Below are 25,666 nucleotides of genomic sequence, written 5' to 3'. Positions count from 1 at the left end.
GAACTAACATTTATTGAATGCTTTCTTATATGCATCTTCTCATTTAGCATTGTCATCATCCCTCAGGAAGTTAAAAAATGGTTGAAATAAAAGACAAAAGGGTTGCAGTAAAAGGTACCACCTTTATAAGACTTGCTTTTGCATCTATAGTATGGGATGTTCTAGCCTACAGAACTGGCTGATGTCAGATAGGGATATGTATCATAGTCCTTAGTTCATGGATGTACTGACAAAGACTGTTTCCTTGACCAAATTTAGGTTCCTTTGAGCCCTCTTTTCAATTAGGCCTTAAGCTTGGCCTATAGGGACTGCAGACCCTAAGCACAAACAATTTCATTCATTGCCTTCCACACTAAGAGACCTGAACAAACTCTTGAACAAAAGCATGGTTTCTAACAGCTCAAGGACATATACCTGGGATGTTCAAGCCCCCCCTTAAGTACCTGCCTGGGAAAGCTCAATCTGCCAAAAGAATTTACTGTTTCAGTCAACATCTGAAGATAGGGCCCCTGTCTCCCAGTCTCTGTGGGAGGGTACCTAACTTCAATAAGAACCAGTTAGAAAACTCAGATGGCCTAATCATACTGACCAACCTGCCTACCCACTTTTTGTAATTTCCCTCTTCCCTGACTCTGTTGAGCTCCTATGTATTCTCTTTGTCTACTTCCTCATTCTCCCTTTAAAATGCCCAGTCACCTCTACATGGATCAAAATTGAGCTTGGTTTACACTGGACTCCCTTAACTACAGCAGTAGTTACTGAGTAAATCTGTCTTTACTGCCTTTAACTAGCATCCAGCTTTGTTTCTCTTTGAGAGTTTTAACAATAACTTTGAATGGCTCTAGCTGTGAGATGACATTTTCCCCTATTTGTGCTATGGGTACATAAGACCTAGGTTATATGTCTTCTCAGATCCATTATGTTCCATTGTTCTTGGCTGCTTATCACAGTAACTCTATGGCCTGTCTGATCCATCTGGAACCAGTGGATGTCCAGAGGGAAGGTAGAAGTGCAGGGGCATTAATGCTATATGAGGCAAACCTGTCTAAATAGAGTAGGAAACAGGAAGGAATCAGTAGATAAATTGCCTACCTTTCTTCTCCCTAACGAGTGATTTCAAGACACAGTGGTTCTTATGGCTTTTCTAGAGAGGTCCCATGACCACTGGACAATCCACTGTATACCTTATGAAGCTGTGGTCAACTTAGTAATGCTCTACTTTGTATTTGCCTTCTCTCGTTCCCTGGCTGACTTCTCTTTTTTCCTCTTGCTTCCCTGGAATTGCACTCCCAATAAAACAGTAGCACAAAAGCTTTGCCTCAGGCTCTGTGTTTTAGGGAATTGAAGCTAAGAAAATAGATTCCAGGATTAGCCATAAAAAGCAAACTCTCAGGATGGAATTTTGGAGTTGGATTGCCTACTTGACTAAAAGCAATTGAGACCCTATTGCCCAGTGGTAACTGGGGTAATAATGACCCCTGGCAGTGGGATCACAATTAATGAAACTTCACCCGTGATTAATTGGGAGGAGATGCAAGGCAGAAGGCAAGGCATTGTGAGATCATTATGTGGAAATTGGTAATTATAAGACTTGTTATGTGGGGTGGCTGCTTTTGGTGGCAGTGGAAATCTTATTAAAAGAAAATGATAGACTCGGGGCAGCTAATTGCTAACTTAAAGGATTCTCTGAAAACCAGAGATGTCACTGGCAGTCTGGTCTCAGGGTAGAATGGGTTGAAAATCAGATCCAGATTATAATTATAAAGACAGTAGAGATGTAAAGGAAATTAAATTTGTAGCTTCCATGAATATGCTAGAGGGCAGAAAGACCTATGTAATGAGGATATTTGAGTGGATAAACCTAAGAACCCTGAACTAAAAAATTCCCTGGAATGTTCCCGGGCCAGTGGAATCTACCTGCTTTCTTTGACAAAGGAGAGCAGCCTCCCCTTTCCTAGAGGCTGTGCAATGGCCTAACAAGATGATACTTGTTCTCCTCAAAACTGCCTCTACTATACCTTATTGGCTACAGGCAAGTAACCAGGATTATATTTCAACACAGCCTGAGAGGAAAGGTATAGTCTCTGCTTAGGGGAGAAATAGACTACCTATCAAACAAATGACAGGATCTGGCCACTATATATCAGCAAGAAACAAGGGAATATGTGTAAGAGTGGGTTTTGGGGATATTAGATGGGGGGAATAATATAGGGCTGGATAGGGGAGAATTCACTGATATGGGGGTATTCTCCCATGATTAAGGATTCCATGCTCTAGGACCTAGAGCTAGTTTAAGCACACTGTCAAGTTGGCGCCTTGAAACTTGGTCATGACAGTGGCCTAGAGTATGTGAGGTGATGTTGCTAGTCAACTTGGCATTACATTAAGCAAAAAGGACGTATATGCATTAGGGAAGCAGGAATGTTAGAATGGATTTACCATGTACAGCCTGAGAATCTATCACTGATTATGTTCCCTGAAGGACCCAGAGCTCATTCCCACCTCTAAGGCAGTAAGAAATATACTAGTGCTAGGTATGCCAGTTTCTTTAGGAAGCTTGGTGGTGCCTGTTCTCTGCAGACCATGCCTGCATATGTGGCATGTAAGTTAGGCTGCCTAATATCAATGAGGTTGATGGGATTTCAGAATGACAGAGACGAGTGGCAGGACAAGTCTCAGAGGCACAATGGACATAATTATTGCAATGGAAATCAAAATCAGAGTAGCATTTAGAGTGCCTTGGTCTACATGGATCTATGGTGATTTTAGAGATGAGATAGATGGAGAACTGACCAGGGCATTGCTTGACTTGTATAATAGAAAATTGAGAGCTGGAAAGCTGACATCAATGCTACAATGAAAAAATCACCCAGTTTCTAGAACTAAATTGGTTTATAGACCCAGAATCCATTTACTGAAGGGGAGACCAGGTCCCCTTGAGGAAGAGTCTGGCAATGCCACCATAGTATATATGAAAAATATTTTTCTGATCCTTCCCTAAGGGGACCTTTGGTCATTTACCAGAGTAACTGCGCCAGAGGAAAGGGCAATACTCAGGCTTTTCAAATCTGTTAGATATGAGGTCTGAGGTGGCTCTAGCACTGATATTAGGAGACCCAAAATACCATCCTGATCTTCTAGTTAGAATGGAAGTTATGGTAGCCAGATGATAAATGGGGTATTAGCCCAAGTCCAATTCACAGTAGGACCAGTGAGTCAGCAGACCTGCCCGGTAGTCTGTAGTTAGTTCCCTAGTCCTTGAGTATATAAATGGAATAGGTATTAGCTGGAATAGATATCAGAACTCTTACATGGGTTCCCTGCACTATGTAGATTAAGGGCCATTATTTTTAGAAAGGCCAAGTGGAAGTGCCAGAAACTGACCGTTCCCACCCCCATTCAAGAATGTAAATTAGAAACAATGCCTCACCTGAGACAGGATTGCAGCAATTAGTGCTACTATTGGACTTGAAGGATGTGGGGATGGCGGTCCCCATCATATTCCCTTTCAGTTCACCTCTATATTCTCTCAAAACCAGATGGATGATGGTGGATGCTGGTGGGTCACCATGCATCCAGTCTGGTGACAGTCCCAGTCATGGCTGGTGGGCAGGATATGGTTATCTTTACAGAAGCACATCGATTTATCCTCTGGCATTTGCCATGCAAGTATCAGTTAATAAATGCTTTTCTTCCAATTCCCACCAGTAGGAAGTATCAAAATCTCTTTGTCTTTACATGGCAGGAACAGCATTGATGTAATGCCCTATGGGAAAGAGGAGATGGAAAAAAAGCTGAAAAATACATTTCTTGCCCTTCAAAGATTCCAAGATGAAGTAATTCCAAAAATGCCTTTCTGGAGATATCCTACATTACCAAACAACTTGTTAAGTCTCTTTTAAAGGTATGGCCAGCTCAGTAAATACGAAAAAGATTGTATTGGGTTGACCAAACCAATATTTACCTTTTTCTCCTTCCTTGCCTCACTTGCCTTTTTCCCTTCACTTTTGCCTACCTGGGACTTCCTTGCCTCCAATGAAGAATTAGCAGACAATTTTGCTTCATGTTGTTTTCTAATAAATCTGAATTAAGAAAACGGCCCTCCACACACTCCAACTGGTTGAACCGAAAGGGAAACATAAATATGTAGGTAAGCAGAGATAAGTTTTGAAAGACAGCTGCTCTTCTCTATATAGACATTCTGAATAGCCACGTAGCATCTGGTCATTTTAATTTACATTTATCATTTAGTTTGTGTCAGCAAACCAGTGTCCATGAGCAATTATTTCAAGATTGCAGGTACTAATTATTCTAATCTCTGCACCAGAATCCAAATATGATTGACATTCTGATTTGGAAAATATTTTAAAAAGACGGTCTTGACTGTGAATGATAAAGTTTGTGTTGCAGCATTAGTTCGGCAACGGCCTTGTGAAATGCTGGGTTTAATCCTCAAACCTTGAAGCACTGCGTATATTGGAAGACTAGGAGCAAGTTCCTGGCTTTTCATCAAAAGAGGCAAGAACGAAAGTTTTCTTGGGGGTAGCTTGAGCTTTGAGTTTCCCTGGCTTTCTGGTTTAACAAAGCTTTAATGAGTTGACATTCAGGCAGGGCACAGCTGAAGGCACTGCATTTAATTTAACTCTTCTTTTCTGGGAAGACCTAACCAAATATGTTGAGTAATTTTATTTCTTTGTTCAATAATTACTTTCTGTGTCACTGTATTCCATAACATGCTGTGTAACACAGAGTCTAGAGATGTACATACCAGTGGGAGTGGCTCCTTCAGGAGGATGAACATAGGGAAAAGGTCCTTGTAGGCTCTAGGGACAGACTTGAGGCTGTTTGGTCAGAACCTTCTGTTGTCCTAGGAATCCCAAGTATGATCTCATAGGGTGATCTAATAGGGAGGTACTGGGTCTTGGTGGGCATGTCCCTTGTCTTGTGGACCTTGCCCTATAGGGAAGGACATAAATGAAGGAAGGCTAGATGGGACCGTATAAAGTACAGGACTCAGGGCAGGGCCTGGGTCTAGGGGTGGAAAGGGAGCTTGGAATGATCAAGGAACAAAAAGACTAGTGAAGCTAGAAGGAGGTAAGCATGGGAAGCTGTGGTAATAAGCTGAGATTGATGATCTAAGCTTTGAAGACCATGAAAAGGCTTTTGGATTTTTTTTTAATATAAATTTATTTATTTATTTCATTATTTTTTTGGCTGTGTTGGGTCTTCGTTGCTGCGTGCAGGCTTTCTCTAGTTGCGGTGAGTGGGGGCTACTCTTCGTTGCTTTGCGTGGGCTTCTCATTGTGATGGCTTCTCTTTGTTGCGGAGCATGAGCTCTAGGCACGAGGGCTTCAGTAGTTGTGGCACACGGGCTCAGTAGTTGTGGCTCGTGAGCTCTAGAGTGCAAGCTCAGTAGTTGCGGCACACGGGCTTAGCTGCTCTGCGGCATGGGATTTTTGTTTTATTGGTATCTTGTTTGCCAGTCAGACTGCAGTCAGATCTGTGGAGCCTTAAATGAGAGTTGATTGGGACCTTGTCTGAGGCATATCTGCAAAGCTTTTGGACAGAAGATCTTCTGAAAGAAGGGACTTGAGATTTCAGCTAGTCTGTGGTCAAGCAGAGGTCAAAGAAGACCAAAATATTCAGATGGAGCCAAGGTGATATCGCAGCTCTGAGGAAGGAGCTTTGTATAGTATGATGCATACCCCTGGGCCTGGAACTGGAAAGAGGACCTGTTCCAACTCACCTGAAGACTGGGCAGGAGGTAGAAGGATGCACACTTTGCTGTGCAGCTGCCCATATATCCTTTTGGTTTCACTTACAAACACTCTAAGGTTCTTTACAGCAGTGCCCTTGGACACCTTTCTTTGCTCTCTACCTCCCTGTAAACTGAACCACATTTTGTCTGATTCTCAAGTCCTTGTTCTGAAATCCTAACCTGCGGCCTTTGGGTTATGTATTAGCTCTTTGTCTTGCTTTCCAATGTAAGCTTTCCCTACTGGATTGTGATTTAGCTGGCCCATCTGACCTCCTGATGCCACATGGCAAACACTGTTCCAGTTCTGACCACTTGGAATCTAGCTTCTACCCTAGCTAGAACAACCTCTGCCTCCCAAACAAGGAGAAATTGAGCATTTTGTTATGAACCGCTGGATTCAGAGCACCTGCTTGTTTGCCCTGGCAAAAAGGCAACGGCTCTGCTTTCCTTTACTCCCTAGGCCTGGGGAATATGACACTACAGAAGGAAAATTTAGAGTCCTGAGGACAGATTTCTGGGTCCATTCAGTCATTGGAGGTTGGGATGTAGATACAGACCCTGCTTTCACAGATACTGGGTCTAGCAGCTGCTGTGGGCAGCTAAGCCCATCCCTGTTCACCCATCCAGAGAGATTTAGAGGGAATTGAGTAAAACTCTCTGAGATTAAGCAGTCATAATGATTCATGAATATCCAGAGCTCTGATTGGGAATTGGTGGGGGGTTGGGGTGGGGAATGCTGTTGGGTGCAAACTGGTTGCATTTCTGACATACTGCATTTTAGGAGATGTGGAGGGTGATAACTTTAGAAGCCCAGCAGTCATGTCCGGGGGGAGGAGGGAGCAATGAAGTTCCACCCACAAGAACTGATAGGCATTGTTCATCTGCCAGGAGAAAGGATTGACAGCTCTAGAGCTTTATGGGCTATCCTGGGGGAAATGATCCAAACTTCCACCACAGTTTAGCGACAGCCTCAAGAGTGGATTATGCAACGAACTAGTTCAGGTCACCAGGCTTGAGCCTTCCAATATTAACAAGCCTCTGTATAAGGCTAGAGATGGAACTAGAACATACCATGACTCCCTCTTTCTCTTGGGTGATAACAGAACCACTCCTCAAGGTGGACGCATGTGTGTGCACACATGCGTGCACCTGTGTTTGCCTGTCCCCCCTCTGTTTGCCAGCTCCCCCAAGCAGGACACCTATATCCCTATAAGACATTGTTCTTATTTTTATGCGGATTGCATTATTCATGGTCTATTTCTAAAAAGGTACTTGCTTAAAGATCGTTAATTGCACAAAAAGTATAGATTAATTTTAAGGATTTGTTACTGGTAATAATATTCAAAAACACCTTCCTCTGGCAAGTGCACTCTTTCCTACCGAGAAACCCTTTGGAAGTGTTTTGCACATGATACTTGCACTATAAAGATGCCCCTGGGCAATCCTTGGTAATAATGGCTAATGTTTAATAGTGGCAGCTGGACTTCTGCTATTTGGGAGGCAGCAGAGTAGCTGAGAGCCTGGCTTTGAGTTAGATGCACCTGGATTCAAGTGTCCACTCTGCCATTTGCAGGCTTCGAAGACTTGGGCAAGTTCTTTAGTCTCTCCGCCTTGAGTTTCTCATTTATGAAATGGGAGAGTTACTTTCTTCCTTACAGGACTTTAGTGAGGATTAAAGAACATAATAGAAGTAAAATCCTTAGCACATAGGAAGTGCTCAGATGAATGATATCAAGGTTTATTGGACTTTTTAAAAAAGTCACTGTCCGGACACTTACGAATGCTCTTTAAATATTTGCCAGACATTTCTTATATGTAAAAATGTTAATTACTGAAGAATCATTTTAAAAAGCCTGTTTTGTCTCTTGCTATTTTCAAATCATGGTTTTGTTTTTTTTTTTCCCAGAAAATAACTTGCAATGTAGAAATATTTCCAGGTACTAGAAGTTTAATGTCTTGTTTTGCTAAGGGCCCCCAAAAAGAATAAATATGATTTGGTGTCTAAGCTTGCACATAAACAATGAGCTATAGCTCACTTAGTAATGGCATCTTTTCAGAGTTTAGTAGACTTTCAGGTTCAGTAAGAAGACTGCATGAGTCATTTTCTCCACTTCCCCCCAATTCCTCCCCCCCCACAATTATACTAAAGTGGCTAAAGTACAGTTTAATAATCTGAATTTAGGTAAACTTAATTTTCTGAGCTTACTTTTATCCGATTTGCTTTAGTAGTTTTCATGATCAAAATGCCCAAAGAAGCTAAAATTATACCTCCTTCCAACTTTTACTCGTTCTCTTATATTTTACTTGTTCTCTTGTATTTCTTTATCTCTAGAATGATCAGGAGGCAATATAAGAAGGCTGTCAAGCAAAAAGGACACACAATCTTTCCTTGTCTGATGAAGCCAACAGTCCCAAAACACATTAATATATCTTCCTCTCTCATTTGAGAGTTGCACAGGCAGTCCCCCTGTTGGAATGCCAGAATTCCAGTGGTTTGTTTGTAGAAGTGAGTTATGTGGAACTCAGAATGCATTCTCCATAGAAACCATGTTGTACACGGTGGTTAGCTATATTTAACCTATAATGCTTTGAAGTGGAGTTCCAACAGAACTATAAGACGTGGCCATTCAACAAGCAGTATTTTTACAGGGAAATATGTTCGGGGGTCCAACTAAGCATGCCAGGAATGGAGCCTCTTCCCTCCTTCCCATCCCCCATTTCTGAGCCTCTGTTGCCTAGGGCAGGGAATCTCCCTAAGAGATGATTGGGAGGAGGTTAATGAGGTGTGGAGCTGGAGGCTTTCAGAGTCTGGGGACCAGAGTATGATGTGTTGTGAGAAGCTGAGAATTCTCCCTTGCTTAGCTTCAGAGTAGCTCCTGACACACTTGTCTTTTATTTTCTTTTTTTAAAAAAATTTTATTTTATATTGGAGTATAGTTGATTACCAATGTTGTGTTAGTTTCAGGTGTACAGCAAAGTGATTCAGTTGTACATATACGTGTATCTATTCTTTTTTGAATTCTTTTTTCATTTAGGTTATTACAGAATATTTAGCAGAGTTCCCTATGCTGTACAGTAGGTCCTTGCTGGTTATCTATTTTTTTTAACTTTTTATTTTATATTGGAGTATAGCCAAATAACAATGCTGTGATAGTTTCAGGTGCACAGCAAAGCGACTCAGCCATACATATACATGTATCCACTCTCCCCCAGACTCCCCTCCCATCGAGGCTGCCACATAATATTGAGCAGAGTTCCCTGTGCTATACAGTAGGTCCTTGTTGGTTATCCTTTTAAAATATAGCAGTGTGTACATGTCAGTCCCGAACTCCCTAACTATCCCTTCCCTCCACCCTTCCCCTCCTAGTAACCATAAGTTCATTCTCTAAGTCTGTGAGTCTATTTCTGTTTTGTAAATACGTTCATTTGTATCATTTCCTTTTAGATTCCGCATATAAGCTATATCATACGATATTTCTCTTTCTCTGTCTCACTTACTTCACTCAGTATGACAATCTCTAGGTCCATCCATGTTGCTGCAAATGGCATTATTTCATTCTTTTTAATGGCTGAGTAAATTCCATTGTATATATGTATCACATCTTCTTTATCCATTCCTCTGTTGATGGACGTTTAGGTTGCTTCCAAGTCTTGGCTATTGTAGACAGCACTGCAATGAACATTGGGGTGCATGTATCCTTTCAAACCATCATTTTCTCTGGATATATGTCCAGGAGTGGGATTGCTGGATCATATGGCACTCTATTTTTAGTTTTTTGAGGAACCTCCATACTGTTCTCCATAGTGGTTGTACCAATTTACCTTCCCAACAACAGTGTAGGAGAGTTCCCCTTTCTCCACACCCTCTCCAGCATTTATTGTTTGTAGACTTTTTGATGATAGCCATTCTGACTAGTGTGAGGTGATACCTCATTGTAGTTTTGATTTGTATTTCTCTAATAATGTGATGTCAGTGTGAGCATCCTTTCATGTGCCTCTTGGCCATCTGTTGGTCTTCTTTGGAAAATGTCTAGGTCTTCTGCCCATTTTTTTGATTGGGTTATTTGTTTTTTTGATATTGAGCTGCATGAGCTATTTGTATATTTTGGAGATTAATCCCTTGTAGATTGCATCGTTTGCAAATATTTTCTCCCATTTTGAGAGTTGTCTTTTCGTTTTGTTTATGGTTTCCTTTGCTGTGCAAAAGCTTTTGAGCCTAATTAGGTCCCATTTGTTTATTTTTGTTTCTATTTCCATTACTCTAAGAGGTGGATTGAAAAAGATCTTGCTGCAATTTATGTCAAAGAGTGTTCTGCCTATGTTTTCCTCTAAGAGTTTTACAGTATCTGGCCTTACATTTAGGTCTTTAATCTATTTTGAGTTTACTTTTGTGTATGGTGTTAGGGAGTGTTCTAATTTCATTCATTTACATGTAGCTGTTCAGTTTTCCCAGCACCACTTATTGAAGAGACTGTCTTTTCTCCATTGTATATTCTTGCCTTTTTTGTCATAGATTAAGTGACCATAGGTGTGTGGGTTTGTCTCTGGACTTTCTATCCTGTTCCATTGATCTATATTTCTGTTTTTGTGCCAGTATGATACTGTTTTGATGACTGTAGCTTTGTATTATAGTCTGAAGTCAGGAGAACCTGATTCCTCCAGCTCCATTTTTCTTTCTCAAGATTGCTTTGTCTATTCGGGGTCTTTTGTGTCTCCATACAAATTTTAAGGTTTTTTTTCTAGTTTTGTGAAAAATGCCACTTGTTAGGGATTGCATTGAATCTGTAGATTGCCTTGGGTAGTATAGTCATTTTGACAATATTGATTCTTCCAATCCAAGAACATGGTATATCTTTCCATCTGTTTGTGTCATCTTCGATTTCTTTCATCAGTGTCTCTTAGTTTTTGGAGTACAGGTATTTGCCTTCTTAGGTAGGTTTATTCCTAGGTATTTTTTTCTTTTTGATGCAATGGTAAATGGGATTGTTTCTTGAATTTTCCTTTCTGATCTTTTGTTGTTAGTGTATAGAAATGCAACAGATTTCTGTGTATTAATTTTGTAACCTGCAACTTTACCAAATTCATTGATGAGATCTAGTAGTTTTCTGGTAGCATCTTTAGGATTTTCTATGTATAGTATCATGTCATCTGCAAACAGTGATAGTTTGGCTTCTTTTCCAATTTGGATTCCTTTTTTTTTCTTTTTCTTCTCTGATTGCTGTAGCTAGGAATTCCAAAACTATGTTGAATACAAGTGGTGAGAATGGACACCCTTGTCTTGTTCCTGATCTTAGAGGAAATGCTTTCAGCTTTTCACCATTGAGTATGATGTTAGCTGTAGGTTTGTCATAAATAAGTTTTATTATGTTGAGGGATGTTCCCTCTATGCCCACTTTCTGGAGAGTTTTTAATCATAAATGGGTGTTGAATTTTGTTAAAAGCTTTTTCTGCATCTATTGAGATGATCATATTTTATTCTTCAATTTGTTGATGTGGTGTATCACATTGATTGATTTGCAGATATTGAAAAAACCTTGAGTCCCTGATATCAATCCCACTTGATCGTAGTGTATGATCCTTTTAATATATTGTTGGATTTGGTTTGCTAGCATTTTGTTGAGGATTTTTGCATCTATGTTCCTCAGTGATATTGGCCTGTAATTTTTGTTGTTTTGGGGTATCTTTATCTGGTTTTGCTATCAGGGTGATGGTGGCCTCACAGAGTGAGTTTGGGAGTGTTCCTTCCACTGCCATGTTTTGGAATAGTTTCAGAAGGATAGGTGTTAACTCTTCTCTAAATGTTTGATAAAATTTGCCTTTGAAGCCATCTGGTCCTGGACTTTTTTTTTTTTTTTTTGGCTGTGTTGGGTCTTCATTGCTGTTTGCGGGCTTTCTCTAGTTGTGCAAGTGGGGGCTACTCTTTATTGCGGTGCATGGGCTTCTCATTGTGGTGGCTTCTCTTGTTGCAGAGCACATGCTCTAGGTGCACAGACTTCAGTAGTTGCAGCACGTGGACTCAGTAGTTGTGACACGTGGGCCCTGGAGTGCGCAGGCTTCAGTAGTTGCGGCATGTGGGCTCTAGGGCACGTGTTCTTCAGTAGTTGTGGTGCGTGGGCTCAGTAGTTGTGGCTCGCAGGCTGTAGAGCACAGGCTCAGTAGTTGTGATGCACGGGCCTGGCTGCTCCACGGCATATGGGATCCTCCTGGACCAGGGATCGAACCTGTGTCCTCTGCATTGGTAGGTGGACTCTCAACCACTGTGCCACCAGGGAAGTCCCTGGTCCTGAACTTTTGTTTGTTGGGAGTTTTTAAATCACAGTTTCAATTTCAGTACTTGTGAATGGTCTGTTCATATTTTCTATTTCTTCCTGGTTCAGTCTTGGGAGAATGTACCTTTCTAAGAATTTGTCCATTTCTTCAGGTTGTCCATTTTATTGGCATATAGTTGCTTGTAGTAGTCTCTTATGATCCTTTGTAAATATTTCTATAGTGTCTGTTGTAACTTCTCCTTTTTTATTTCTAATTTTATTGATTTGAGTCCTCTCCATTTTTTTCTTGATGAGTATGGCTAAAGGTTTATCAATTTTGTTTATCTTTTCAAAGAACCAGATTTTAGTTTCATTGATCTTTTCAATTGTTTTCTTCGTCTCTATTTTATTTATTTCTGCTCTGATCTTTAGGATGTCTTTCCTTCTACTAACTTTGGGTTTTCTTTGTTCTTCTTTCTCTAGTTGCTTTAGGTGTAAGGTTAGGTTGTTTATTTGAGATGTTTCTTGTTTCCTGAGGTCAGATTGTATTGCTATATTGCTGCTTCCCTCTTAGAACTGCATTTGCTGCATTCCATAGGTTTTGGATCATCATGCTTTCATTTTCATTTGTCTCTAGGTATTTTTTGATTTTCTCTTTGATTTCTTCAGTGATCCATTGGTTTTTTAGTAGCATATTGTTTAGCCTCCACGTGTTGGTGTTTTTTACAGTTTTTTTTCTTGTAGTTGATTTCCAATCTCATAGCGTTGTGGTCGGAAAAGACGCTTGATATGATTTCAGTTTTCTTAAATATACTGAGCCTCATTTTGTGGCCCAGCATGTGATCAATCCTGGAAAATGTTCCATGTGCACTGAGAAGAATGTATATTCTGCTGCTTTTGGTTGGAATGCTCTATAAATATCAATTAAGTACATCTGATCTAATGTGCCATTTAAGGCCTGTGTTTCCTTATTAATTTTCTGTCTGGATGATCTGTTCATTGATGAAAGTGGGATGTTAAAGTCCCCCACTATTACTGTGTTACTGTTAATTTCTCCTTTTATGGCTGTTAGTATTTGCCTTATATATTGAGTTGCTCCTATGTTGGGTCCATGTATAGTTACAACTGTTGTATCTTCTTCTTGGGTTGATCCCTTCATCATTAGGTAGTGTCCATTCTTGTCTCTTGTAACAGTCTTTATTTTAAAATCTATTTTGTCTCATATGAGTATTGCTACTCCAGCTTTCTTTTGATTTCTATTTGCATGGAATAACTTTTTCCATCCCCTCACTTTCAGTCTGTAAGTATCCCTAGATCTGAAATGGCTCTCTTGTAGGCAGCATATAAACAGGTCTTGTTTTTGTATCCATTCAGCCAGTCTATATCTTTTGGTTGGAGCCTTTAATCCGTTTACATTTAAGGTAGTTATTGATATGTATATTCTTATTGCCATTTTGTTAATTGTTTTGGATTTGTTTTTGTAGGTGTTTTTTCTTCCCTTCCTCTTTTGTTCTCTTCTCTTGTGGTTTGATGACCATATTTAGTGTTATGTTCAGATTCCTTTTTCTTTTTTGTGTGTGTATCTATTATAGATTTTTGGTTTGTGGTTACCATGAGGTTTTGATATAGCAGTCTATATACAGATAAGATTGTTTTAAGTTGTTAGTCTTTTGATTTCAAATGCATTTCCAATATCTTGCATTTGTACTCTCCTCATAATTGCTGTTTTCTTTTTTCTTTTTTAAATATCTTTATTGGAGTATAATTGCTCCACAATGGTGTGTTAGCTTCTGCTTTATAACAAAGTGAATCAGCTATACACATACACACATCCCCATATCTCCTTCCTCTTGCGTCTCCCTCCCAACCTCCCCATCCCACCCCTCTAGGTGGTCACAAAGCACTGAGCTGATCTCCCTGTGCTATGCAGTTGCTTCCCACTAGCTATCTATTTTACATTTGGTAGTGTATATATGTCCATGCCACTCTCTCACTTTGTCCCAGCTTACCCTTCCCCCTCCCCATGTCCTCAAGTCCATTCTCTATGTCTGTGTCTTTATTCCTGTCCTGCCCCTAGGTTCTTCAGAACCATTTTTTTTCCCTTAGATTCCATATATATGTGTTAGCATATGGTATTTGTTTTTCTCTTTCTGACTTACTTCACTCTGTATGACAGACTCTAGGTCCATCCACCTCACTACAAATAACTCAATTTCATTTTTTTTATGGCTGAGTAATATTCCATTGTATGCATGTGCCACATCTTCTTTATCCATTCATTTGTCGATGGACACTTAGGTTTCTTCCATGTCCTGGCTATTGTAAATAGAGCTATGATTGATGGTTTTGATATCATATTTGTGTGTGGATGATTTCCTACCTCTACTGTATGTTTGCCTTTACCAGTGAGCTTTCCATTCGTCATCTTCTTGTTGCTAGTTGTGGCCTTTTCAGCCTAGAGAAGTTCCTTTAGAATTTGTCACAAAGCTGGCCTTGTGATGCTGAATTCACTTAGCTTTTGCTTGTCTGTAATGCTTTTGATTTCTCCGTCAAATCTGAACGAGAGCCTTGCTGGGTAGAGTATTCTTCGTTGTAGGTTCTTCCCTTTCACCACTTTAAATATATTGTGCCACTCGCTTCTGGCCTGCAGAGTTTCTGTTGAGAAATCAGCTGATAACCTTATGGGAGTTCCCTTGTACATTATTTGTTGCCTTTCTCTTGTTGCTTTTTATTTTTTCTTTGTCTTTAATTTTTGTCAATTTGATTACTGTGTGTCTCAGTGTGTTCCTCCTTAGGTGTATCCTGCCTGGGACTCTCTGTGCCTCCTGGATTTGAGTGACTATTTCCTTTCTCATGTTAGGAAGTTTTCAGCTATTATCTCTTCAAATATTTTCTCAGGTCCTTTCTCTCTCTCTCTTCTCCTTCTGGGACCTCTATAATGCGAATGTTGGTGTGTTTAATGTTGTCCCAGAGGTCACTTAGACTGTCTTTCTTTTCTTTTTTTTTAAATTTGAATCTCTTTTTTAAAAATTAATTAATTTATTTATATTTTATTTTTGGCTCTGTTTGGTCTTTGTTGCTGTGTGCGGGCTTTCTCTAGTTGCGGTGAGTGGGGGCTACTCTTTGTTGCAGTGTGCAGGCTTCTCATTGCGGTGGCTTCTCTTGTTCTGGAGCATGTGCTCTAGGTGCATGGGCTTCAGTAGTTGTGGCACATGAGCTCAGTAATTGTGGCTTGTGGGCTCTAGATTGCAGGCTCAGTAGTTGTGGTGCATGGGCTTAGTTGCTCCACGGCATGTGGGACCTTCCCGGACCAGGGCTCGAACCTGTGTCCCCTGCATTGGCAGGCAGATTCTTAACCACTGCACCACCAGGGAAGTCCCTATTTATTTTCTTTCATTTTCTTTGTTCTGTTCCATGGCAGTGATTTCCACCATTCTGTCTTCTGGCTCACTTGTCTGTTCTTCTGCCTCACTAATTCTGCTATTGATTACTTTTAGCAAATTTTTCATTTCAGTTATTGTACTGTTCATCTCTGTTTGTTCTTTAGTTCTTCTAGGTCTTTGTTAAACATTTCTTGTAACTTCTTAATTTGTGCCTCCATTCTTTTTCTGAGATCTTGGATCATCTTTACTATCATTACTCTGAATTCTTTTCCAGGTAGATTGCCTATCTCCACTTCACTTAGTTGTTTTTCTGGGCCTTTATCTTGTTCCTTAATCTGGGACATATGCCTCTGCCATCTTGTTTTGTCTAGCTTTCTATGATTGCGGTTTCCTTTCCATGGGTTGCAGGGTTGTAGTTCTTCTTGCTTTTGCTGTTTGCCCCTGTCTCGTTTTGGCTTCTTCTTTGTCTTTGGATGTAGGATACCTTTTTTGGTAGGTTCCAGCGTTTTTTTGTCAATGGTTGATCAGCAGTTAGTTGTGATTTTGGTGTTTTCTTAAGAGGAGGTGAGGTCACATCCTTCTACTCCACCATCTTGTCTCCGCCCCCAGGTATTTACAATACAAACCAAAACAGACTTGTTCTGACTACTCGATGTCTCCATGGCAACAACCACCACAGCCGCTTGGCCCAAAGAACTCAGCGAGGCGCTTGCTCCTCCTTTGTTCCCACAACCACCACCACCTCGGAACAGCGTGCCACACTCCCAGCTCACAGCACCCCAGCTGACCGGCGATACCTACCCAAGGCGCCTAGGTGCAGGTGGCCCTCAAATCCCACCATGCCTGCACTCCCTCCACCCCCTCAGTCCTCGGCATGTGTGACCCTCCTTCTTTTTTTCTTTCTTTTCATCCACTGATCCCAATTATTGATCCTCTTCCTTCTCCCTCTACTGCCACAAACAACCTCTTCCTTCAGAGAAGGATTTCTCTCTTCTCATTTTGGATCAGAACAAGGAGTCCCCTCTGCTTGCCTGGTCCTGAAGCGAATACACAGGATACATAGAGTCAGATATTCTATGACATTAACAAAAAAATTTCCCCCTGACCTTCTTCTCAGTGTTGCAAGTAGGTTCTATAGGTTAAGGTCAAAACCCTAGTTAATGGTAAGTCTTTTTCTACATAAGGAACTGGTGCAAGGTTTATCCATATTTCAGTGGGAGTCATAGATTTAGGCTTTAATGATAAATGTTTCATCACGAGATGTGACTGATGAAAGTTTAGGGATGAAGAGCATGACTGTGGGGTTTGTGTAGCACAAAATAGGGTAAAATTACAGTGTGAGTAGCACCCCCTAGTGTTGAGAAGAAGCTGTAAGTAGAGGGGAGGTGGCTGGGAGAAGGGGAGTGTCGCAGGGTTTGTCTTTATTGCTTTGCTCTCAATCCACTCATGCAGGAGTAGGATCCAGAGATCCTGGGTTCAGCTGTTAAGAGACTTATGAATAAAGTGCTTAAAGTAATTCAAGAGACAGCATCCAGGGATGAAACCAAAACTAAGATGCCATCAAAAAAGACTGAGGAGAGAGGTGAAATCCAAGTGGCCAGCAATGAGAGATAGACAGTGGAGGAAGCTAGGCTGAAGCAAGGGACTCCTGGTGTACCCTGGAGAGACTCCTAGCTGCTACCTGGGGGAACACTATAAGCATTTCTTTTTCTAGGACTCTCAAGCTTTATAAGGGAAGGAAACTTTTGAAGGCACTGAGTAAACTTGCATATCATTCCTCAGATCACCACCAATTCTGCCTGAGCTAAGGACAAGAGTGGTAAAATAAGAGTGAGAAGCCTTTGAATGCAGATATCTGAGCAGGTGAAATAATCAGAAGTAAAAGCCAGAACCCTTAACAACCAGGTATAGGGTAGAGTTGGTCACTGGCTGCCTAGATGCCCTTAAGTTTTTAATGACTTCAGACATCTCCTTGGTTTGGACCTAGTTTGATTTTCTGACTCTGGCTACTCTGATTGTTTGTTGAAGTTGATATTTGCCATCATGCTGACCCCATTCTACGTACAGACCAGGTTTCACTTATTGTCCCAACCCTGACTCCTTTCTGTCCTGTAGAGTTTGGTGAGATATGAGGAGGACCAAGCCAGTCAGCTCCTGGACTTTCTTCCCTCCTTTCATTTATCTATTGAACACTTACTATGTGTCAGACACTGCATTAGATGCTGGGGATATACTAGTGAACAAAACTGACAAAAATCTCTGCACTTATGGAATTTACATTCTAGTTGAAGAGGCAGACAGTAAACAAATTGCAAAAATGTAATCTGTAATATATGGTTCTAAACCCAGAAATGAGGAGATGGTGGTTAAAAGTGTACATAGGGTGGCCAAAAGGGGTGACTTTTGAGTAAAAATTTGAAGGAGATTTTATTAGTCTGGTAGAGCTGTCATAAAAAAAATACTACAGAGTGGGTGGCTTAAATAGCAGACATTTGTTTTCTCATAGTTCTGGAGGCTGGAAGTCCAACAGCAAGGTGCTGGTAGGGTTGATTTCTGGTGAGACTTCTCTTCCTAGTTTGCATGTGGCTCTGCACTTACTAGCTGTGGATTTTTTGGAAAGTTACTTTACTTCTTTGAGTCTTGGTTTCCTAATCTGTAAAACTGGAATAATAAAGAATCTACCTCAAAGAGCTATAGTAAGGATTAAATGAATTAAAGCCTGAAATGCATTAGAATAGTTTCTGGTCCATAGTAAGTAGCAGATAAATGTTAGCTCTTATTATTATAAATGTTTGCCTTCCTGGAAATTATATACATTACCAACTAGCCAATCTTTGGTAACTCCAAATGTGTGAGTTGCCTATCTCCTCTCCTGTAAGGTTCAGATGGGCTTATCAGACTTTCACAGACAGCAACATAGAGTCACAAATCAAAGGGCAAACTAAGTCCATTAGGAAAAGATAAGAGCCATTTGATGGGAACACTTGGTTTGAATAAAAAATTCACAGGGCCAGAGATAGGTTCAAAGACAGAGGCAGGGCAGAGTACAGAGGAAGAAGGAGAGTTCAGTGTGACAGCAGGCCAGAAAGAAATGAGATGGTGTTCAGGATGGCTGCTGCAACGCTTCACCCCACTCCCCTAAACTCCCCACCCAACCCCCTCAGGAGAGCTTCATGAAAGGCCCTGGCCAGGGTCTAGGATAATTTTGCAGTGGGAGGCTGATACCCACTACCATTTTTCTAGCTCCATAAAATCTCCATGGCATTAAGTACCATGGGAGAGGGAGCCAAGGTGCCAACCAGCAGGTGTCTAATATTTCTATTTTTGGGACTGGGAGATAATATGTAAAAGTGGGTAAAGGTCTAGATGGACTAGGCTCAGCAAGGACCAATGGAAGGTGGGATGAATATGCAGAGATGGGAATAATTAGATATCAGCTTCCATAGGGTGGATAAAGATTTTGAATATGCTAAGGCAGACATATTTCACTTTTATGCAGGGATGAGTGGAGCAGATGTTTCATCTCCAGTACAGCCTCAATCCAATAGTCATTGGTGCCTTTGAAGGTATTTTATACACCTCCATTGGTAGTCTGTGGCTTTTCTAGCTACCAACCACTAGGGTGTTACTAATAATCAGGAATTTTGGGGTAAATAACAGTCTGGAAGCTATAAGAGTTATGGAATGGTATATGTTGGGTAATGAAGCAATGCTGTGAATTATTATATGAGATTTTGTGGTGATAAGGAACATTGACCAGCCAAATTGTCTGTAAGAAGTGTTTACAGGCTGGCATGGAGGCATAGTGCCTTTTGCTTGTGTTTGTGGAGATTGAGGGACCATTTTGTAGGGCAGCTTCCTGTTGCTTGTTTTTCTGTATAATAAAAAAATTGGCTGGTCTTTGTCCCTGATTCCTTGTAAGGAGACTCTAAATCCTTGGAATTCCCTGAGTGATAGGAGTGTCTTTGTTATTCATGGTAGGTCCCTGGATAGTTTCAGGATGGGGGCTGGCAGTGCTGGAAAGACCCAACCATGTGATTAAGGTTTGGGGATTTGAGTCACATTATATTAACCTGACCTCCCAACCTCTGGAGAGAGAAGGCAGCTGGAGACTGAGTTCAATCATGTGGCCAATAATTCAATCAATCATACCCATGTAATGAAACCCCAATAACAACTCTGGACACCTGAAGCTGGACACCTGAGCTTGCTAGTTTGGTAATCATACATTGATGTGCTGGCAGGATGATGCATCCTGAGGACATGGAAGTTTCAGGTTTCCTCTGAGATCTCATTCTTTGTGCTTCTTCATTTGGTCAATCCTGATTTGTATCCTTTATAATAAAACTGTAATCATAAGTACAGGGCTTTCCTGAGTTCTGTGAGTCATTCCAGTGAATTATGGTGTCTGAAGGAGTAGTAAGAACCCTGAAGGTTTGTAGCCAGTTGGTTGGAAGTGTGGGTGGCCTCGGTTACAATACAAGTTTCTAAGTCAATATTAGGATATTTGAAGCCAGTTAAAACATGAAAAATCTATATCTATATGACTGTAGAGACCAGTTTCAACCCAACTGAGACTTTTAATCTCTTAGTTATAATGTTCTAGAAAGAAAGTTTGGCTTAGCCAAGTTTATGAATTATTCCTCTAACTTAGGTAACATTTTTTTCTCCAATTAACTGCAAGTTTTAATGCCATGGGTCTGAGGCAAGGTAGCCAGGATTGGGGTAGAGGTGACCAAAACCTTCAACTTCCAGAAGAACCCACTTCTCTTCTTGAGGTGGTCATTTATTTGGGTGATAGTATAGATAAACAGGGAAGGAACTTTTAAATTACCTGGTGAACTCTCAGGAATTGCCAGACATTTCTGACTGTTTTAGGGACCTGCTTAGTAATTTCTGAGAGATGACCAAGTGCCATGATAATGTCTCATAGTAGCTGGCCAAGGTGCATCATCTTGAAGGCATTCTGCCACTTTTCACTTGCCTTATGTGAATGAGGCTCTAGGCACTGGAAGTCATGGCATCATCAAGCCTCCTATCAATAGATCTGGTCAGAAGGAGTGGGACATGGTCTCAGATGGTAACTGCGGCCCCAGTAATTTTGATAGAGGGGCACTCATCAATTTTTCTTACATTGGAATTCATGGACAAGAACTGAAATTCCATGGCCCAGATGCGACTGACCTCATTCCTTAGCAGAATCAACAAATGGCATCATTGTGCCCTTGATGGGTAGGGCCATCAAGCACATTGCCTAGCACTATCAGAAGACCTACACAGTTCTGGATCACTGCTCAGCTCTCTGCAGTCCATGCAATTCATGAGAGTAGGTATGTGATATATTTTCTCTTAAATCTGAAGGTTAGAATAAAGTAGTTTCCAGAAGTGCAGGTGAATTTCTCTGGGAGTGATGCTTGCAGTATACTGGGGTATGTATGATGCTAATGAACAAGGGCTTGGTACTCTACTCCCATCCTTGCCAGCTGCGTGGAGAGTGTCATCTGTGGGAGTTGGAACTTTCAACCTTGTCTCTACCTTCCACTCCAGCCCCTTCACTCATATGAGCAATGGAAGACCAAGAAAACTGAGAGCCTCAGGGAATTTTGTTCCAACATCACTCTCAACCAGTGGTTCTCAGGGGTTGAGCCAGACGGGGCATCTTTGAGGGTTCACATATTCTGAGAACTATTGGAAATTGCATCCTGAAGTGGCCTAGTTAAAGTAAAATAGACTGAGGCTAGGCTACAAAATCCAAATAGGGCTAGATGAGCAGAAGTGATCAAATTATAAAGGTGAACAGGCTAGGGAATGAGGGTCAGCAATGCATGCGAAGGGTAGAAGCAAGTGGAAGAAAGAAAATCTGGAGGAAACCTTTGACCCAAAGTCCACATGCTCATGAAGGCATTTTATTTGGTATTCATGGCTGTTGATGCACGTATGCTGGAATCCAGTAGAAGAGCCAAAGCAAAATGAATGTGCAGCTCCAGCATTGTCAGTATCAAGTCTTTTCAATTCTACATCTTTATCAACTTGCAAATCTGTCCTTCCCTCTCTCCTATGCAGTTGCTTTCTAAGTTTTGGAGATTCTATCTCTTAAATACTTCTCAATCTACTTCTATGGTGACTAGAGTGATACATCTAAAACATGTATTTGAGTTAAGTACCTTCAAATCCTCCTCATTTCCTACAGGATTAAATACTAGTGTCGGATAGCATATACAGAAGACTATTTGTGATCTTGCCCCTGCTTATTTCTCCATCCTCGTCTCTCACCACTTCCCCTCTCTCTCTAGCCACAATGACTTATTGGTATTTCCTGGAACATGCCATTCTATTACATTCTTTCATGACTTAGTTCCTCTGTATATTGTTTGGAATGTTCTACTCTTGTATGTCTGGCAAATTCCTACTAGTCCTCTAAGACTTTATGCCTCTCTGAATTCTTTTCTGACTACCAAGGCAGAGTTGAACACCCATTCTTTACATATGTCTTCTATTTTAGCACCTACTGCAATGAGTTGTAATGATTTGAAAATCTGTTTCTAGAGAGCATGGGCCATGTCTAATTGATTTCTGTGGTTTCAGAGCCTGGCACAGTGCCTGACACATAGTAGGATCTCAAATTATCTCTGAATGGGGAAGTGAAATGCTTTAAAAGCAGGAGAAACTTGTCAACAAGTCCATGTTGATAATCTCTTGGATTCAAGATTTGATGTCTGAAGTGTGTGATATTGATTCCTTCATTAATTCAACAAGTATTTATTGAACATCTACTGTAAGCCAGGCATGGGAATACAATGATAAACAAAAATAGTTGTGTTCTTCACTGCTCTCAGGGGGTTGAGGATTTATTGGGGGAAACTGTTACAGCATTTGTTTGAATTACTACATAAAATAGAACATGTTCTGGGTGTGTCTCATCATGTCAGCTGGAGATTTTCTCTAACACAAGGCTTTCTGCAATATGGGGTCAAAGCCTTTGCCTGTTGGGCTACTTTGGCTTCATGAATGCTGCAAGTTTCTCTCTAGTTCTTCAGCACATAAAACTACAACAAATTAAAACACAACATGTAAAATAGTTGAACATCTTATTTTAATCCAAGCAAAACGTTGTCCTCAGAAATATGTGGACTTTACATCAATGACTTTATAGTTTACCAAGTGCTTTTGCATTTATAGTGGTATTTGGTTTTGCTTGTAGGAAAACCAAAGGAACATAGGGGGAGCGTTCAAAAATCAACAAAACAGGATCACTTTCTTAGGCTGTAGGGACTACCTTTAGACAGTGAGACATTATCAATATATATACCCAAGAAAATAAAGATTCTAGTCCCCCTGCTAAAAGCCAATATAAGACACAAACTTTTAACCTGCATTGTTACTGGAGGAATGAAAGAAGCTGCCAGGTCCAGGCATGTTGAAAATAGAAAAAAACAAAAAACAAAAAAACAAAAAATCCAAAACATAGCTCCTGTGAAAATCAGATATGAGAAAGTTCGAACAAACCCAAACCAGGTTCCTGTTCCTACAGGCTCCTACTATCTTGATATCCCCTGAGGGTTGGGTTCTGTTTCCTTCTCCGTTGGGGTTAGCTATAAAGAAGGACAAACTTGGAGTCAAGGTGACCAGTGATGTACAATCAGTTAGGTCCGTTAAAAGGCATACTGGCCAGAATTGCAGGGGATAGACATTCTGTTTTAAATGTTGTTTAAGACAGGGGTTTATCTTTCTTGAATTTGGCTATGCTGTTTTCCCTTCAGTCCCTCAGCTGAAGGTGATAACTAACAAGGAATTGCCGCAGAACGGAGAAGCAATTTTCTTTCTTTTAGGTAGCATGCTGCTGTGGCAGAGACACATGGCCACAAGGATTCAATTATAAAACTCTCATTTTGATATATAAAAAGATTACAAACAAAGCACAGGGCAAAATAAAGTTGCAATTTCAGCTTGAGTCCAAAGTAGTTGACAATCTCCTAAATTGAAGCTAAAGTTATTTTGCTTAATTAGGAGTTTAAAAAAATCACTTCATAAAAGTCATAGTATTATGTACCAATTAGTCTATTAATATTTTTCCCCCTTTCTGAGGGTCTCAGAGAAAAACAACGTTTTTCTTGATCATCTTTTTAAGATAAAAATCGTAGGCCAGGTAGAGCTTTCAAGCTTCTTTCTAGGATTTAGGGAAGGAAGGAAGGAAATGGGGAGAGGATAAAATTGCAGATTATTTCATACCTTTTACCAGTTCTAAACAGAAACCTACTTTGGCCTTTTGATGCACTGGTTTTTCCAAAAAAGGAGTTTTGGCTTTGGCCTAAAATCCCTCTGGAACCATTGTCCTGTCCATTTAAATGCAACCCCAGGAAGGCTAGTATAGTGATACATTTCACATATAAACTTTAGTGTAAAATAACTGGGTACAAAACGTTGGATTCTTTATCTCAACAGCAGCAAATATCTATGTACAAATGGGAGCTACTTTTCTCAAAACCGGACTCTGTCCATTTCCTGAATTAACTTTACCATTGTGGTTTGGTTGTTGTTTTTGGTGGGCAGAGGTGCAATTGGGATGAGGGAAGGGAGTTCTTGCACTGGTCAGGTGGCCAGGCAAGTTTACCAAGGAGCTCATTCTGGCTCCAGAAAGGGGAGTAGGTCATCCCTACTTCCTGAAACTGGATCACTCCCACTCCCTGAAACCGGGAGCGGATCATCCCTACTCCCGGAAACTGGGAGCAGATCATCCCTACTCCCCACTGAAGAAGGAAGGCAGTCACTGCCTAGCTCTCTGCCACCTGCGACTCTGGACTTGATTGTCCCCAGAAGACCTTCAAAGGATCTGAATGTGGCCGATTTCTTCATGTCTCCAAGCTTCCTGCAGATGGCAGAGCCCATGGTGGACAGGGCAGCTGACGTCTTTTGTTTCATTTAGGCTTTGGAGACCTGAGCATCGTGCCAGCTCTTGGACAGATTCTGCCTCAGCCCCACCAAGGCCGTCAGGTCCAACTTCCTCTTGAGCTCCACGCAGAGTCTCTCTTTGGCTGCCAGCGCACAGCGTAGGGTTACAGTTTCTGCCTCCAATTTACCAACCTCAGATTTGAGCTCCTTTTTCTCCGCCTCTGTGAGATCCTCTGGTTCGGCAGTCCGGTGGGATTCATACGTGGCCGCAGAGGTCTCTATCATGGCGCCTGGCATAGGCTGAGAAAGAAGATCTTCATGAAGAGAGTCCAGGTCCAATTCTTGGTAGAGATAGTCGAACTCATGGCCAGAGGAAAAGTAGTCTTGGCCAGCAGAGTCGAAGTCTAGGCCTTCGGGGTCAGACTGTAGGGTGGGGTGGGACGGATCCATAACTTGGCCGGTGGAATGGACGCTGTGGCCAGTGGGTCAGTGTCCTGGCTGCGGAATAGATGCCTTGGTTTACCGGGTCCACTTCCGGATGGGGTTGGAGGTGTGGCTGGGGGGTAGGGTATGTTGGGTTGAGGTCGTGGAGGCAGAGGTGGGACTTCTGGCCCGAAGGCCGCGGAGGACAGAACTTGGACTCAGCCTGTGCACCTCCAATGCTCTTAGTGGTTTAGACATCACAACGTCCCTGTGAGGTAGGTGCTGCTACAGTTGTCAGGGAGGAGAGGTATTTTCCCTCCTGCCTCAGAGGTGACTGGTCCTGCCCTTCAAACCAAGTCTGACTCCCCTTACGGACCTCTTTCCACCACAGCAGCCATTTTTAAAACCTTGAAAATCAGTTGAACTTTTTGTGCTAACAGAAATTTATGACAAAGCCTCATACATAAAATAAATAAAAACTGCCTCAAAGTGGGGCAGGGAGTCTAGGACTCCTGGTCTTGTACCCTCCCAATTTTCCCTTCCCAGGTTCCCAAAGGGGCCTGAGAAACTCCTGGCACCACTCATAAGGTGTATATGAAGGCCCCTCAAAACTCTGAAGTCTAACAGTGCTCCCATGGCATGAAGTATCAACAGTGCCAGAGGCTTGGGATAGTGGAACTTAGAAAGTGAGTCTGACCAGTCACAATTGTCTATTTTAGGGAGGGAAAGGGAGGGAGAATGAGTAAATCTATAATAGTTGTGTCAAGTTTAAGCTTAAGAAAAGCAAACGCTGCTGTACTATGAGAATTTAAGAGAGAAGAAATAAGATATATGCAAATAGACAGTGCATGGGTCTTCAATGTTGCAGTTGCATTTTCTTTCTTTTCCAAGCATCCACTTACATTTCTGAAGGCATGTCTGTCCATATACATGGTTATCAGTTGTGGGAGGTGGTCTGCACAGAA

At 41.3% G+C, this 25,666-nt stretch overlaps 1 protein-coding gene across 1 annotated transcript; it reads right to left on the bottom strand.

The window, feature by feature from the left end:
* Positions 1 to 24,008: 24,008 nt before the first annotated feature.
* Positions 24,009 to 24,713, bottom strand: TPD52L3 (TPD52 like 3). The gene is given in 1 exon segment (XM_068553152.1): positions 24,009 to 24,713. A coding segment is annotated over 1 exon segment (567 nt). The 5' UTR covers positions 24,576 to 24,713.
* Between the last annotated feature and the right edge of the window lie 953 nt (positions 24,714 to 25,666).

The sequence above is a fragment of the Eschrichtius robustus genome, chromosome 10, assembly GCF_028021215.1.
Source record: "Eschrichtius robustus isolate mEscRob2 chromosome 10, mEscRob2.pri, whole genome shotgun sequence".
In the NCBI taxonomy this organism is placed as follows: domain Eukaryota; kingdom Metazoa; phylum Chordata; class Mammalia; order Artiodactyla; family Eschrichtiidae; genus Eschrichtius; species Eschrichtius robustus.
This window is presented reverse-complemented; position numbering and strand designations above follow the sequence as displayed.